The sequence below is a fragment of the Penicillium longicatenatum genome (genome assembly GCF_028827895.1).
Source record: "Penicillium longicatenatum strain IBT 33135 chromosome Unknown contig_1_segment0_segment0, whole genome shotgun sequence".
Lineage (NCBI taxonomy): Eukaryota > Fungi > Ascomycota > Eurotiomycetes > Eurotiales > Aspergillaceae > Penicillium > Penicillium longicatenatum.
In genome coordinates, this window is record NW_026643119.1 from 1,699,176 (window position 1) to 1,713,260 (window position 14,085).

Sequence of the window (14,085 nt, forward strand, 5' to 3'; positions counted from 1 at the left end):
ATATATATCGTATAATCTTCCGTACTAGTCCAAGTCAGCGTCGAGAGGTTGATCATGGTGTTCGCTGGGTCTCACGATTGGCAAAGAGATTGCCCAACCTAGATTGAACCCCGTTACAAGCCAGTGGCTGATAGATAATTGGTTGAAACTAGATGCGATCTCTTCGTGCGTTGATATGACGAAGGAGTCATCACAAAAGGCAATAAATACTCCTAAAAATAACATTTAGTAGGGTTTCATAATAGGAAGAGTAATATTACCTAGGAGAGCGACCAGGAAAAAGCCCCAGTTAAAGTTAGAGTTTGCTGCTTCTGGTTTTGTCCAGACTCCGTCGACGTCTGGGGATAGAAAATCATCGCCTGGAGGGGGGGGTTATCAGGGCCGTATTTTCATCGGTCATTTTGCGAGTCCCGAGACTAGAAGACGACAATGGCAATGAAAAGCGCAGCAGCGATGCGGTTGAGGTAATCAGACATGAAGAGAGAAATGAAGAAGTAAAAAAAACACAGAAGAAAAAATCGGGTTGCCCTTCTGCAAGGAAAGATGGTGCATGATGATCTTCAGCCCGCATGCACTGATGATATCTCAATGCATCTGATTGGGTTGAGTGACTCGGGTCAAAAGGGAGCTGAGAGCTGAGTGCACATTAAGATTGCCATCTGTAAGTAACCCGTGGCTGGCTGTGGAATGTGTGACAGCGCAAGGGCCGGGTTTAGTCCCCAATGTGATGTATCATCCAGTATCCATAGTTAAGATGTACATAGTCATATTACAAGACGGCAACTGAATTGCTATAGTTAGTTATGTCTATCCAGGTGAGCTACTGCGCCTTCACCGAAATGTTTATACATTTAGTGGCCAGACGTGAATTGAGCGCGTCGGGCATCTCAGGTGCTCTTATTTGCTTTTGTCGGGTACGATATGCCCCTTTCTACATATGCACTATTCGGCCGGGGAAATGAGCAAGCCTACGTCAACATCCTACATACGAGAGTATCATATTTATCTTCATGTCCAATTGAAATCAAGCTAGAAACACATCAACATATGTCACAAGCCTCCTCCGACCCAATAGCCGGCTATTGAACCAAGCTAGAGGAAGAAAGTAAAATGAAAAAATAAAAAATACAATACAACCAACATTGATGCAAAACATGGCAAACCGATGCAAATATTCGCCAGATCATAACGGAGTCCGTGAGCTAGCCATCTCACCATAACGTCCACGACCCTGGGTAGTGTCATACGCATTCAAGACACGCATCTGACCACCGTCGTCAGCCTGCGAAAAGGCATAACCTCTTTGCTTGCGCATACGCTGCACCTGCCGGACCTTTCGAATGGCTTTTTGGAACTGCTCCATGCGAGGACGGTAATCCTGTACGTTATACTTCTGAATCTCCTGGACGTGGTGGTAATGCTGGGGATAGTACATGCGCTTGGCGTATTTCCAGGCATAATCACGGAGAAGACAGAGGCAGGGGAGGACGATGGCCATTAGGTAGAAGACGGGGAGTTTGAAGAGGACGGGGATTGTGCCGTAGTATTCGACTGAGAACCCGAGCGCGGGAGCGGCGTAACCGTAAGCGGGGAGGAAGATGAGCCAGAGGAGCAACGATCCTGGAATGGCGATGAAGTGGTATTTTGTCCAGATGTTTGAAATTAGGGCTGCTTTGCCAAGAACAGTTCCCAGGACGGCAGTGTACAATGCTTCGCCCCAGACCCAGTGGCCGGCGACGTGGCCGTCGAACATGGGAAGATCCCAGAGGAAGATCAACTCGGAGGCGATGTAGAGGAGCAGGGAGTGGAAGAAACCATTTAGAACCCACGCCCAGAAACTGTGTTTTTTGAAGAAGAGGCCCTTTTGACCCATCTGGTACAGTTGAGGGTATCGGTCCAGTAGCCGAGCGGAGATGTACTGGTCGAAAACTCCCATGGCAAATGGGGGGAGAACGGTGAATAGCACGTTGTAGTAGGAGAGTGTCCACGATTCGTAGATGACTTCACCGGAGAAGGCATTTTGGAAGGAGTACTAAGAATTGTTAGATTTCATCTTCTAGTGCGAGTGTTGATCAACTTACCCAGAACTGCGTCATGTATAAAGTGATGTTCTTATAGAACGAGTACAAAATGACTCGACTGATACGAGAATAACTCCAGGCTCCATGGACCAAAAGAAGCTTTCGGAGGAAACGGAACTGGGCAATTGCCACATCGGCCGATCGAGCAGCTTGGAGTCCCTCCATACCGCTGATACCGACACCAACGTGAGCGGCCTGGATCATGGACACGTCGTTGGCACCATCACCAATAGCTAGGAGCAGGGACTTCAAGTGTCTTTTCACAAGCTTGACGACCAAGGCTTTCTGCAAGGGAGAAACACGACAGCAAACCACGGCCTTGCACATGACAGCAAGATCCAGAAACATCTTCTCCATGTCTTTCTCCAAGGCGAATGTCAAGGATTTTCCATCAATCACCAAAGCCAGAGTCTCAATGTCGCCAGAGCTAGCTTGAGTCTTGACTGCTTCCAGTTTCGATTGCAAATTGGCACGTGTGGCTTCTGCGGTCTCCTCATTGACAATAAGAAGTGTCATGTCTTCAGATATGAGTTTACAGGACATGCCAATATTAATGGCAGTCTCCTGGCGATCGCCAGTCAGAACCCAAATCTTGATTCCGGCGGTCTGTAGCGTGGAAATAGTCTCGGGTACGCCGTCTTGCAGTCTATCCTCAATAGCGGTGGCACCGAGAAGGTAGAAATCCTTTTCAATCAGCTCGGCGGCCTTATCAAGTTCATCGGCACGGTTTCCGCCCACGGTAGTGTTAGCCTTGTCGAAGATTTGCCACCATTGGCGGAATTCTTCCTCGGGAATCTCACGCATGGCAAGGCAAAGAGTACGCAGGCCCTCCGAGGCATACTCTTCAAGATGTTGAAGGGTTGCCTCCACGGTGGGGTTATCTGGGTGAAGCCGCTCAAGGATGACCGTGTCGGCACCCTTGCAGTATATCCGAACCTTGCCATCTGGGCACCGGAAAATGGTGGACATTCTCTTTCGAGTCGAGTTAAACTCACAGACTGCTAGAAGCTCGTATTCGAGTTCCTGACCGCCGGTTTCAAAAAGGACAGATCTAGGTTTGCGGTTCGTGAAACGGTATCCCAGAGATGCAGCGCCATCAACCAGAGCACCTTCATCGGGCGAAGCTGCCTGGTACTTGATATCGTTGGGGTCACTTCCTGAGCGTTCGGGAATCACCGTGTGGCAGGTGGCCAGGAGTGTAAGAAACTGTTGAATAGCATGCTGACTAGGGTGCGACAGGCAATTTCTCCGAAGAGCCTTGAAGTCGAGAATTCCATACTCGGAATCCTCATCCGAATTCGCCCGTCGGTCTTCTGGAACATCATCACCGTACTGGATACCCGCAATTGTGCACTGCTTGAACTCCATCTGGTTACAGGTCAAGGTTCCTGTCTTGTCCGAGAAGATGTATTCAATCTGGCCAAGCTCTTCGACCAGAGAAGATGTGCGACATGTTGCAGGGGTATCCGTCTCGACGTGGTAAATGTCCAGATCAGAATTGATGAGGTAGGCCTGGAAGTATTTGACGATTTCGATGGTGACAAAGAGAGAGATAGGAACCAAGTTGGAATACAACACCCAATAAGTGAAAACGTCCAAGAAGAATTGGCTGACAGCATTGGTATCACCATAATCCAGGTAGGCAAGATACTTGCCTCTGGTTTTACGAATGACCAGGTCACCAACAGAACTGATAACACTTAGGGAAACAAGGATGAACACAAGCATCAAAATCTGGATATTGACCATACGTTCCACAGCAGTACGCTTAATCGGTGTCGCTGTTGCATTTCGCATCAATTTGGTTTCGTGTCCGGTGAAAACGACAATACCGTGGATCCAGGGCGTGTTTCGCAGAGTTGCACCACGAAGAAGCAACTGGTCCGGAGCGAGAGCCAACTCTTTCTCACCACCGCCCGCGTTCATGGTCAAGGTAGCTTCATAAGTATAGAGGCTGCTGTTGGGTTGTTCCGAACGAACTCGTCCACCCAGCCGACCCAAGTCACTAGGGCTAACCAAATGAGCAGTTTCGGGGATGGCTTGCTTGATCTTCAAGTTGGTCTCGCCATCCAGATTGGCCGTTTCGATATAGCATAATCCCTCCGGTTCCGATGATGCCATGAGGACCAAATCCGCCGGGAATGGCTGCTCAGATTCAACGCGGACGATATCACCAACCACAACATCGACCCATTTTGTTTCGTGGAAAGAAGAGCCGCGAAGTACTTGCGTTTTGGAATAATTCAAGCCGCGATCCGACATTCGTCGCTTGTAATCTTCTACCAATTCCTTGATGGCAGAAACTGCCAACACGATAGCCAGCGGCACAATAGTGGTGTACCTGCTTGTCGGCGAGACATTGGGGATTTGTTGAAGAACGGCGGTGAGCAAGAAGAAAAGGTTGGCGTATTTGGAGAATTGCTCGAAGAGGAATTTGGGAATAAAGGTGATGATGTTGTACTTTGCGGTCGACACATGGTTGCTGACGAATCTATGCGTAGCATTGGCAGGGGGGTTGTTGACCTGAATGATGCGAGGGCCCAAGCTTGCAGGATCGACCTTTCGTCGGCCAAATATGGACGTGAAGCCAGATGCGCCCTTCTTTTTGGCCTTCGGGGCAGCTGTCGCATCGCTGCTATCAACGGTTGCTCTTCTCGCCCCAGCCTCCGTTAACGGCAGATCCATTTCAGAATATTGCGGTCCCATCCCAAACATGTATTTCGCCTTCCCCAACATGCCACCGCCCAACCCCATAATACTGTTCCGCTCATTCGCCTTGCGAACATGAGCGGCGCTCGGTATCCGATCTTCATTCGTATCAAGGTCATAGTATCCGGAGTGCGAATCTTCGAGTTCGTCAAAGGAATACCGCTGGTAGTTGTCTAGGCCAGAGGTCTGCGAGTAGGTCCGGGTGACCGGATCGTCGACGTAGGGATCACTTCCGTACACGCCCGAATGGACGACATGCGCAGGACCCGGAGCTGCATTTTGATGGGCTCTGGCTTGCTGCGCACGGCTGCCGACGAAACTATCGTAGGATACGGAAGGGCGCGGCTGCGCATGGGGCTGGTCGGAGTCGTCAATGTCGTAGTGTTGAAGCAGGTGCTCGTCGTTCACGGGTGGGGGTTGCCCAGAGTTATAGATTGGACCGGAGTCCAGAAGTAGGTCGTCATCGTGGCCAGCGGCTTGATGCGATCCGGGGGGGCCTACCGGCCATGCTGCCGCGGGGGGAGCTAGTACCCTCACTGAGAGCAGTCGTGTTGCCCCTGAGGCATGGATCGGGAGGAGGAATCGAGCTATGCGGACGTGCAGCTGGTCCTTAAAGCAATATGTCCAAGAGGTAGAGAAGCGTTAGGGAGAGCGAAATAGGCGATCAGACGGTGAGTTGAAAGAAAAAAAGTACTGAGAGTAAGAATGAGGTGGCTTAGCGGGCGAAGGCAGCAAGTAACTGTTATGATCGTCCCGCTTTTTTTCGGGCGGTAAAACCACCAACTCTATTATGATTCGGGCTTCTTCTCATGATATCTGCCATCAATTAAAGTTGATCTAGAGTTCTTATTTTTATTTAGCTCGTTCACTACTTGTTGATAGGCCTGAAACATTGCGCCTAAGAATAGGAGGGTGCTTGGCGTCGCCGCAGTCGGAAATATATTAAGCAGGCGCCAAACATCCACTCTGCGAACATTTGGAGAATGACGATCATCATTTCTGAAAAAATAGGGTGCTAGCCCTGGAGTCATGCACATAGGAGACTTTGGAAATTATCTATTATTTCCTATGCTATCTGATTTTTTGAGCATGCTAACATGCAAAAGGATTTCAAATGCTGCCATTGGTCTTCAGAAATAGAAAAAGCCATGCGGAACTCCAGCCCAGGATCATGAAAGGTCGCGTCATACAATAGTCGTGTAGAGTTGAAAGCAAATTAGCGGTCATTCGCCGCCCGCGATTCATCAGCCATGCCCACCTTCGCCCGTTTCGCGAGATCGACTTGCAACACCTTGTCCACCTGAGCATTGAGCGCCTTGACTTTCTCCAGCGCGACATTGACCTTGCTCACAATCGCTAGCGGATCCAAAGGCGCGCCCGAGTATTTGGACATGAAGCAGACTTCTCCGCCGCTGTTGATGCCGATGACCAGCTCTCCCTCGGCTGCTTGTTCTTCCTTGCGGTTGGCGTCGACAATGATGTTTTGACCGTCATTGAAGGAATTGAAGGTAACGGAAAGAGGCTTGTGGGTGATGTTGAGGGCGACCGGGACTCGATCCTCCACTTTGTACACGATAACATGGCCATCGCGCACCACTGCATCCGGCCGGCGGAAATGCTGCAGTCCAGTCATGACGGCGATACAGGCGGCATCAGTCAGGTTTCCATCGTAGTCAATCACATGTATGTCGGCTCGGATGCTCCAGCAGCTGACGCCCTTTACGATGCAGAGCGATTCGGTGTCGAGGGCATTAGAGTGGCGGATGACTCGGTCAAGAATATGGGCGACAGAGGCTTCTTGGTCACTGCTTCTGTTTTTGGAAGCACGTGTATGAGTAAGGTAATTTCTCAGGGCATGTAGAACATCATTGGGGCATACCGTCCATTTTCCCAGGCTGGAGAACCCATTGCAGTCAATTCGATGGAGATGTCGAATAGGCCATCGAAGGGGCGATCCTCACGGGGCTTTGTCACTGAAGCAGAGATTCGGGCAATAACACTACTGCACGTAAGCGCTTGCAAGGTAAGTCAATTGCAGGAAAGCTTACCTGGTCTTGCCCAGCTGCAGCTTCACATGGCCGTATTCCTCGCCGAAGCTAATACTCAGAGGTCGGTATTGATCAGCCTCACGGCCATCGAGGCGCGTATCCTCTTGCAGGGCCTTGAGGATAAAATCGCGCTCAGCGACCGAAAGGGGAGCTTCTCTAGACATGTTGGGGGTGTGGTGAGAAGCCTTTTAGATTCGCGGGGATGTCATTTTTTTGGCCATTTTGCCGTGATGGGCCTCATCTTGGAGCTGTGGGTTGACCAATGACCGTGTGGGGAACTAGGGCGGTAAGCATGCGTCACGTGCAAAAGAGAAGGTCAGCCCCACTCATAACATTGCACTCTATACACACCACTGCTGTGCCTTCCCTATTTACTGAACAATGGATTTTGCTATCATTTTCACAATAAAGCATGACCCAAATCCACGTGTGCAGTTACAAGTGGACTGTATAGCCTTCCGTCTTCTCCAACCCTATTTTAAGTTTGTGCAAGATATAACCGAGGGTTAAGATCAGACATTGTACCTCAGCTCAAGCCTCAAAGTTGCAGCACCCTCAAATAAGTGATGTCTTTCGCCTTCCAGAGTTTCTTTCCGAGGCTCCAGGCCGGGGCTGGTTTTGGGTGATATTCCAACTTTGGAAGGTTAAGGGCGAGGTGGAGAACTTGGTACTTGGAGCGGTATGTGGGAATATATATCTACTTTTGCTTGGTAGCGATCTTATCGGGCGCATCACGATCCTCCCGAAGGATGGCCATTCGAGAGTAACCTTTGCTGTTCAGCCCTGGAGGGCCATTTAGAAGGGTTAGGTGAGAGTTGAATGGATTGATTGAACGGTTAGTATCAACCTATCCGTGTATATACCCAGGTAGATACCACTGCAAGATCGAGAGACTCACCTTACCTAAGCTTTGGAGGGCGGCATCTTATACCACCGGGCAGACGATAACTCGGGATAACATTCCCTAGCTCTGGTTCCATGGATAGCTTAGGTTTGACTTTTCCAGAAAGTTTCCTCTTGGGGCTCCATGCCGAGGAGAACACTCGCATGGGCTTGTCAAAGCACCCTGCCAAGACAAATCAGTTGCGCTTCTAGCCGGGGTTTGATTTGTGCATTCCCCATTGGTCAAAGAGGACGTGGCGGAGGTTCTTGGCGTATAGAAGCGGGCCGCCAAGCCACATTCTGGTAGCCTTTTCATTGTTTTCACCGCACGAGTGGCCTGCACAGAATTGAGGGGTAGCTGCAAGGCTGACAGGGTTTGTCCAACTCATGAAAGGTGGCATGGTATGTCAGCAAATTGACTACGCCCTGCAATTGACAACTGAACCCAAAGATCAGCATTAAGTACCCAAGGGTTGAGAAAACACGATATCACAATTAGGGAGAGATACTGGGAAAAAGAAGATTGAAATGTTCCGATGGAAAGCGAGCCGTGTTTCTCTCTAAAGAAACTAAAGAGATAGGTCAAAATGGAATAGCCTTCACCCCCCGAGATCTTGGCGTCTGGGCGCTCCGCTTGAGAGCGGCTGGATCATGCTTCTTATCATCAAAGTTTGACTAAGAGAAACGCCAGTGCTTGATACTGTATACAGCAATAAGCTATCCTCCTCCGCCCAGGCTTAGAGTTGTGTTGCAAATACGAGGCTGTTATGCAAAGTTCAGGTGACACAGCACAGCCATTGCCCTGCAGCTGCATCCCAGTCATGTCGCCAGGCAGATTCCGTATTTGGAGAACTTTGTTCGAGGTAATCTCTTGGCTCGGGCTTTGCGTTGCAACGCTGTCCAGCTAACCATGTATGTCCAGTTACTCCGCATTCTCAAGCCACGCGACAGAGAAAAAAAGCCGGCTTGGCTCACCAGTCAGCTTATCGCATTTAAATAATATTAGACTAATTTTATACTTAAGTTTTCTTTCCTATCTTTGCCAGCGGGGGAGGTCTACACTATAAAGTGTAAGGTTCCGACTCCCAAAAGAGCCGCCCTGGCACGTCCCTTTTGACCCTCACTTCATCTTGTCTCGGTCCCATACGACTTTCCAAACCCCAGACTTCCACTAATAGGACAAATCGTGCACTTGAGGACACTACAGCTTGAACCGCATTGACGCCCCGTCAAACAGCGATGGCGGAGGCTAAACAGGAGGTCTTCCCCTCCGAAAGCCCACTCCAGGAGGAATACAGCAAAGGTGATGTGACTACTGCAGAGGAGGGTGGTCTATCCGACCCTAACCATGTCGACCTTCACCGTGCACTCAAGGCGCGACACATTACGATGATTGGTATGAGAAGCTCACAACGACGATAAAAATAATCTAACGGGTACAGCTATCGGAGGTGCCATCGGCACAGGACTGATCATCGGAACCGGCGAAGCTCTCGCAAAGTAAGTCCTCATTCACATGAGATCTACATCGGTATTTTTCTAACATTCTTTTTTTACTTGTAGGGCTGGAGTACGTATCCCATATTATCTGAGTGTTTACACGGACTGACCGTTATAGCCCGCCGCTATTTTGATTGCCTACGCCTGGGTGGGATTCATCGTTTACCTCGTGATGTGTGCGCTTGGAGAAATGGCTGCTTGGCTTCCACTGCCATCCGGATTCACAGGCTACGCGGTGCGATTCTGTGATCCGGCACTTGGATTTACCTTAGGCTGGACGTATGTACCACCTCAAAACCTACAATGGCATACTTACTAATGCTGCTCATAGGTACTGGTTTAAGTATATCATCCTTTCGCCGAATCAACTTACTGCCGGTGCTCTCGTCATATCATACTGGATTCCTGCGGAAAAGGTCAATCCGGGCGTATGGATCACCATCTTCTTGATTGCTATTATCTGCATTAACTATTTCGGAGTCCGTTTCTTCGGTGAATTCGAATTCTGGTTGTCTTCTTTCAAAGTCATCGTCATCCTGGGTATTATTCTGCTTTCGTTCATTCTCATGTTGGGCGGAGGTCCGGATCATGACCGCAAAGGATTTCGGTACTGGAAGAGTCCCGGAGCTTTCAACACCTATATTGAAACTGGAAGTGCAGGCCGATTCTTGGCATTTTGGTCTACGATGGTATCCGCTACCTTCGCTTATCTCGGAACAGAACTTGTTGGTGTGACCGTTGGTGAAGCACAGAACCCAAGGAGGACAATTCCCCGGGCGATCAAGTTGACCTTCTGGCGAATCTTGGTCTTTTACGTGCTGTCAGTTCTGCTCGTCGGTACCTTGGTCCCGTACAACGACAAGAAGCTCGCCTTTGCCATCGGCGCCAGTAGCTCAGCTGCCGCATCGCCGTTTGTTGTGGCTATCGAGCTCTCCGGTATCCCCGTGCTCTCCCACATTATCAACGCATGCATTCTGCTCTTCGTGTTTTCCGCTGCAAACTCTGATCTTTACATCGCAACTCGCACGATCTACGGCCTGGCCCGCGAGAACAAGGCTCCTAAGATTCTTGCTCGGACTGACCGTCGTGGAGTACCCGTCTTTGCCCTGGGAATTTCCTCGGTGTTCGCACTTCTTGCTTACATGAACGTCACGAGTGACTCCAAGGTGGTCTTCAAGTACTTCGTCAACCTCGTTACGATCTTCGGATTGCTCACCTGGATTTCGATCCTGGTGACCCACATCTGCTTCGTGCGGGCACGAAAGGCGCAGAACGTCCCGGTTGAGAGCTTAGCATATGTTGCACCTCTGGGCGTAGCAGGCTCTTATGCTGCTCTGGCTTTCTGTATCCTCATTGCCTTGACAAAGAATTACGACGTCTTCACACACAACAAGAAGTGGGGAGACTTCGATTATAAGAACTTCATCACGGCCTACCTCGGCATTCCCCTTTACCTGATTATGATCACCGGATACAAGCTTGTGACTAAGTGTAAGGGTGTTGATCCCGCAACCGCGGACTTGTGGACTGGAAAGGACGAAATTGACCGCGAAGAGGCCGCGTTCATTGCGAAGAGAGACGCGGAGATTGAGAAACATGCTCAGTCGCACTGGTTCTACCAGAAGTTTGTCTCATGGCTATTCTGAGAGAAATATCTCCTCAACACTTGCTAAATTCATGCATCCATTTATAGCTTGTTTAGCAGGAAATTCACGAATCTTCTTTCATGCCTTTTTAACACCAAAGATTATCATCCTACATCATGTAACAGATCTACGAAGTGGATCTGGGCTGAGATCTGCATTTCAGCACACAAAGAAAAACAAGATCTATAAAAGCTAGTCAATATAGCGTATTTGAGCGTCAGGGGCTGCAGACTTTTCACGGCTATGCATAGCATAACCACGTGCTATGACGGACCCACCGTCTCATAAGCTCCGATCTAGTTAGAAGCTATTGAATGACATGACGATCCTATAGCACATGTTCATAATGAAGAAAATAATACATTGAATTAACAGGGCATACGGACCAGGGCTACAAACACCACATGAATCGTTGGGTCCCTGTGGTTGGGTAGAAACGGTGGAATGAGAAGTTGCCAAGTCATGTAATAGGCCATGCAACTTAGGCTATTATGATTAGCCAGGAGTGGTATGTTTCTATTGGAGGTTCTTTCTTCATAGGAAAAATTCTACGAACGTTTCCTTGATTAGTAGCATGGGCGCAATACACGACGAATCCTATACAATTGACAATTGAAGGTATCATTTTGGATTCTCAGGGTCTGCTTGTGGGTAATAACGGCTTGAACCTCTTTAAATCCCCACAGGGCTAATTTTCCCATAGGCTATAGGGGTAAATCCACATTCGCTTCATAGGCAATTTCCCCACATCCGGCAATTATGAAAGGTGGGTCCATTGAACTCTATTCCAATTTCCGTCTTTACTCTATTGATCAATATTCTTATGTTAAATGTGTTAAAACTCACGTTCGTAATTACATCCAGACCTCACGAAAGACTTCTTTCAGATAATTCCAGTCATGTAAAAGTGCGGAGTCTAGAAGTGTTCTAAAATGCGGCAGTTGCTTTGTTCAATACCCCGCGTGGCCCCCCCGCACGCACCATAGAAACCAGCCGCCTCAACCCCGTCCACTGGAATAGGGGCGAGATGGTCAAATAGGAACCCGTTTTGATAGCCATGAAACTTTAATCCAATGCCGTAAGGATTATCAAGACAGCCTCGCTTGCTATTTTGTGCCGGCCCCCACTGACCCGATGCGGGCGAGCCGTGGGGTGGGCAAATGTTTATTGTGGGGTTTCCCCTATAAAGGATGCCGAACCTTTTTATTAAAAGTAGGTCAATAAATCCAGCTTTGGTCACTTAACAATTCACCTACGCTCTACGCGTTACTGGAATTGAGCAGGTGGTCAGCATACCATGGATCCCGAGAAGCCCGATTTCAGCCAGCGAGAGGACCTCAGAAAGCCCGACTTGGAAGAGATTGGCGAGCGGGAAGGATATGTTCTGAATGATGTCTCGCTTGCTCATGAACGCGGCCTGAAGACTACGGCCGATGGACAAATCATTCTTATCCCTCAGCCAAGTGACTCACCTAATGACCCGCTGAACTGGACTCCATTCCACAAGCACCTTGTCCTCATCATTATTTCATGTACGGCGTTTTTGCCTGATTATGGCAGTGCCACTGGTGCCGTGACGCTAACGCCGCAGGGAGAGTAAGTTTCCATGACCATGTTTGTGAAGCAAGCTAACGGTTCAGGGAATGGAACATGAATCCTAATGTTGTCAATCATTCTCAGGTTGGCAATGTTTTCATGCTCGGCGCTGCTGGTCCTATCGTCGTGGCTCTATCAGCTTATTTTGGACGATATTCTATTCTTTTCTGGTGGATGCTTTTCGCTTTGGCTACGGCGATTTGGTGTGCTGGTGCACAAAGCTTTGAGTCTTTCATGGTACGCTACTCAGATCAATATTTCACGAAGCGAAAGTAACAGTACCAGGCTGCTCGGATTCTCAACGGGTTTTTCTCAACGGTTGCTCAAAGCGTAAATATGCCGCGCTCCTAACGACCCCATTCCTAATACTAATGATCTCCAGGGCGGGTTGATGTTCATAAAGGACATGTTCTTCCTCCACGAACACGCGCGCAAAATCAATATCTGGTCCGGTTTCATCATTCTCTCACCCTATATGGGCCCGCTGCTGGGCTCATTCATCGTCAACACCCAAATCTGGCAATGGGCGTTCGGCGTCTACGCCATCGAAACAGGTCTCTGCCTTATAGCCATCATTCTCTTCGTGGATGAAACATACTACGACCGCAAGACCGTCCAGCCGGAACTCGTTCCTAATGGTCCGCGTTGGCAACGTATGCTGGGTATCCAGCAGGTTCGGACGAAGTATATTAAGAACTCGTTCAAAGATGCATGCATGCGACCTGTTACTATGCTTCGCAAACCTGTCATTGTCCTTATCGTGATTGCTTACATGCTTATGTTTGCGTGGGTTGTTGGTATCAATACCACGTTGTCGATTTTCCTTGCGCCGAAATATGGATTTGGGGCTAAGGCTATCGGTATGTACTCCATCCCAAAACCTTCTATGTACCTGGGCGGGAGTCTGAATACTAACAATTGTAGGCTACTTCTACTTCACTCCTATAGTAGCAGCTATTATCGGTGAAATCACTGGGCATTGGCTGCATGATTTCATCGCGAAGACATATGCCAAACGAAACAATAACCATCTCGATCCTGAAGCCCGACTTTACGCTATCTGGTTCGCCATGCCTTTCCTTGTACCCGGTCTGGTTTTAGTTGGCTTCGCGCTTGAGCGACACTACCACTATATGCTTGCTGCACTGGGCTGGGGCCTCTACGTCTTTGGTATTATGATTGTTACTGTGGCTGTGAACTCGTACGTACTTGATGCGTATCCCGAGGCGAGTGGAGAGGTTGCGGCTTGGGTAAACTTTGGACGTACGACGGGTGGGTTTATTGTGAGCTATTTTATGATTGAGTGGGCAGAGAAGGAGGGGACGATCAAGCAATTCGGGACTATGTGCGGGATTGTGGGGGCGGCGTTCTTTATTGTGGTCGCGTTGCAGGTTTGGGGGAAGGGATTGAGGGCTTGGAGTGGGCCAGCGAGGTTCAAGACTGCTTAGATTGGTTGCTTATGAGACTTATTAAATATATCTATGTGAATGGAATATACCAAGGTCGTAATTATATGCCATTTGAGTCATATCTCGTCATTTTTGACGCTTTTTGTACATCAGAATATCAGTCGTATCGTGCCAGAAGCCAATATGTACTACCTGTGCTCCATTCTTACACCAT

The 14,085-nt window shown here is 49.0% G+C and overlaps 3 protein-coding genes across 3 annotated transcripts; 2 read left to right on the forward strand and 1 right to left on the reverse strand.

Moving 5' to 3' along the window:
* Positions 1-1,183: 1,183 nt before the first annotated feature.
* N7484_001422 (aminophospholipid-translocating P4-type ATPase DRS2) lies at positions 1,184-7,002 on the reverse strand (the record flags this gene model as incomplete). The annotated part of the gene is made up of 5 exons (XM_057111842.1): positions 1,184-2,032; positions 2,082-5,393; positions 6,049-6,601; positions 6,670-6,792; positions 6,839-7,002. 5 exons carry the CDS (start codon positions 7,000-7,002, stop codon positions 1,184-1,186), a joined length of 5,001 nt encoding a protein of 1,666 aa, XP_056976579.1.
* A 1,957-nt stretch (positions 7,003-8,959) lies between these two features.
* Positions 8,960-10,866, forward strand: N7484_001423 (dicarboxylic amino acid permease agtA; the record flags this gene model as incomplete). Its single annotated transcript, XM_057111843.1, has 5 exons — positions 8,960-9,116; positions 9,163-9,220; positions 9,284-9,290; positions 9,339-9,499; positions 9,552-10,866. 5 exons carry the CDS (start codon positions 8,960-8,962, stop codon positions 10,864-10,866), a joined length of 1,698 nt encoding a protein of 565 aa, XP_056976580.1.
* Positions 10,867-12,163: 1,297 nt separating this feature from the next.
* On the forward strand, positions 12,164-13,910 carry N7484_001424 (uncharacterized protein; the record flags this gene model as incomplete). Its single annotated transcript, XM_057111844.1, has 5 exons — positions 12,164-12,462; positions 12,507-12,699; positions 12,742-12,792; positions 12,845-13,322; positions 13,411-13,910. 5 exons carry the CDS (start codon positions 12,164-12,166, stop codon positions 13,908-13,910), a joined length of 1,521 nt encoding a protein of 506 aa, XP_056976581.1.
* Between the last annotated feature and the right edge of the window lie 175 nt (positions 13,911-14,085).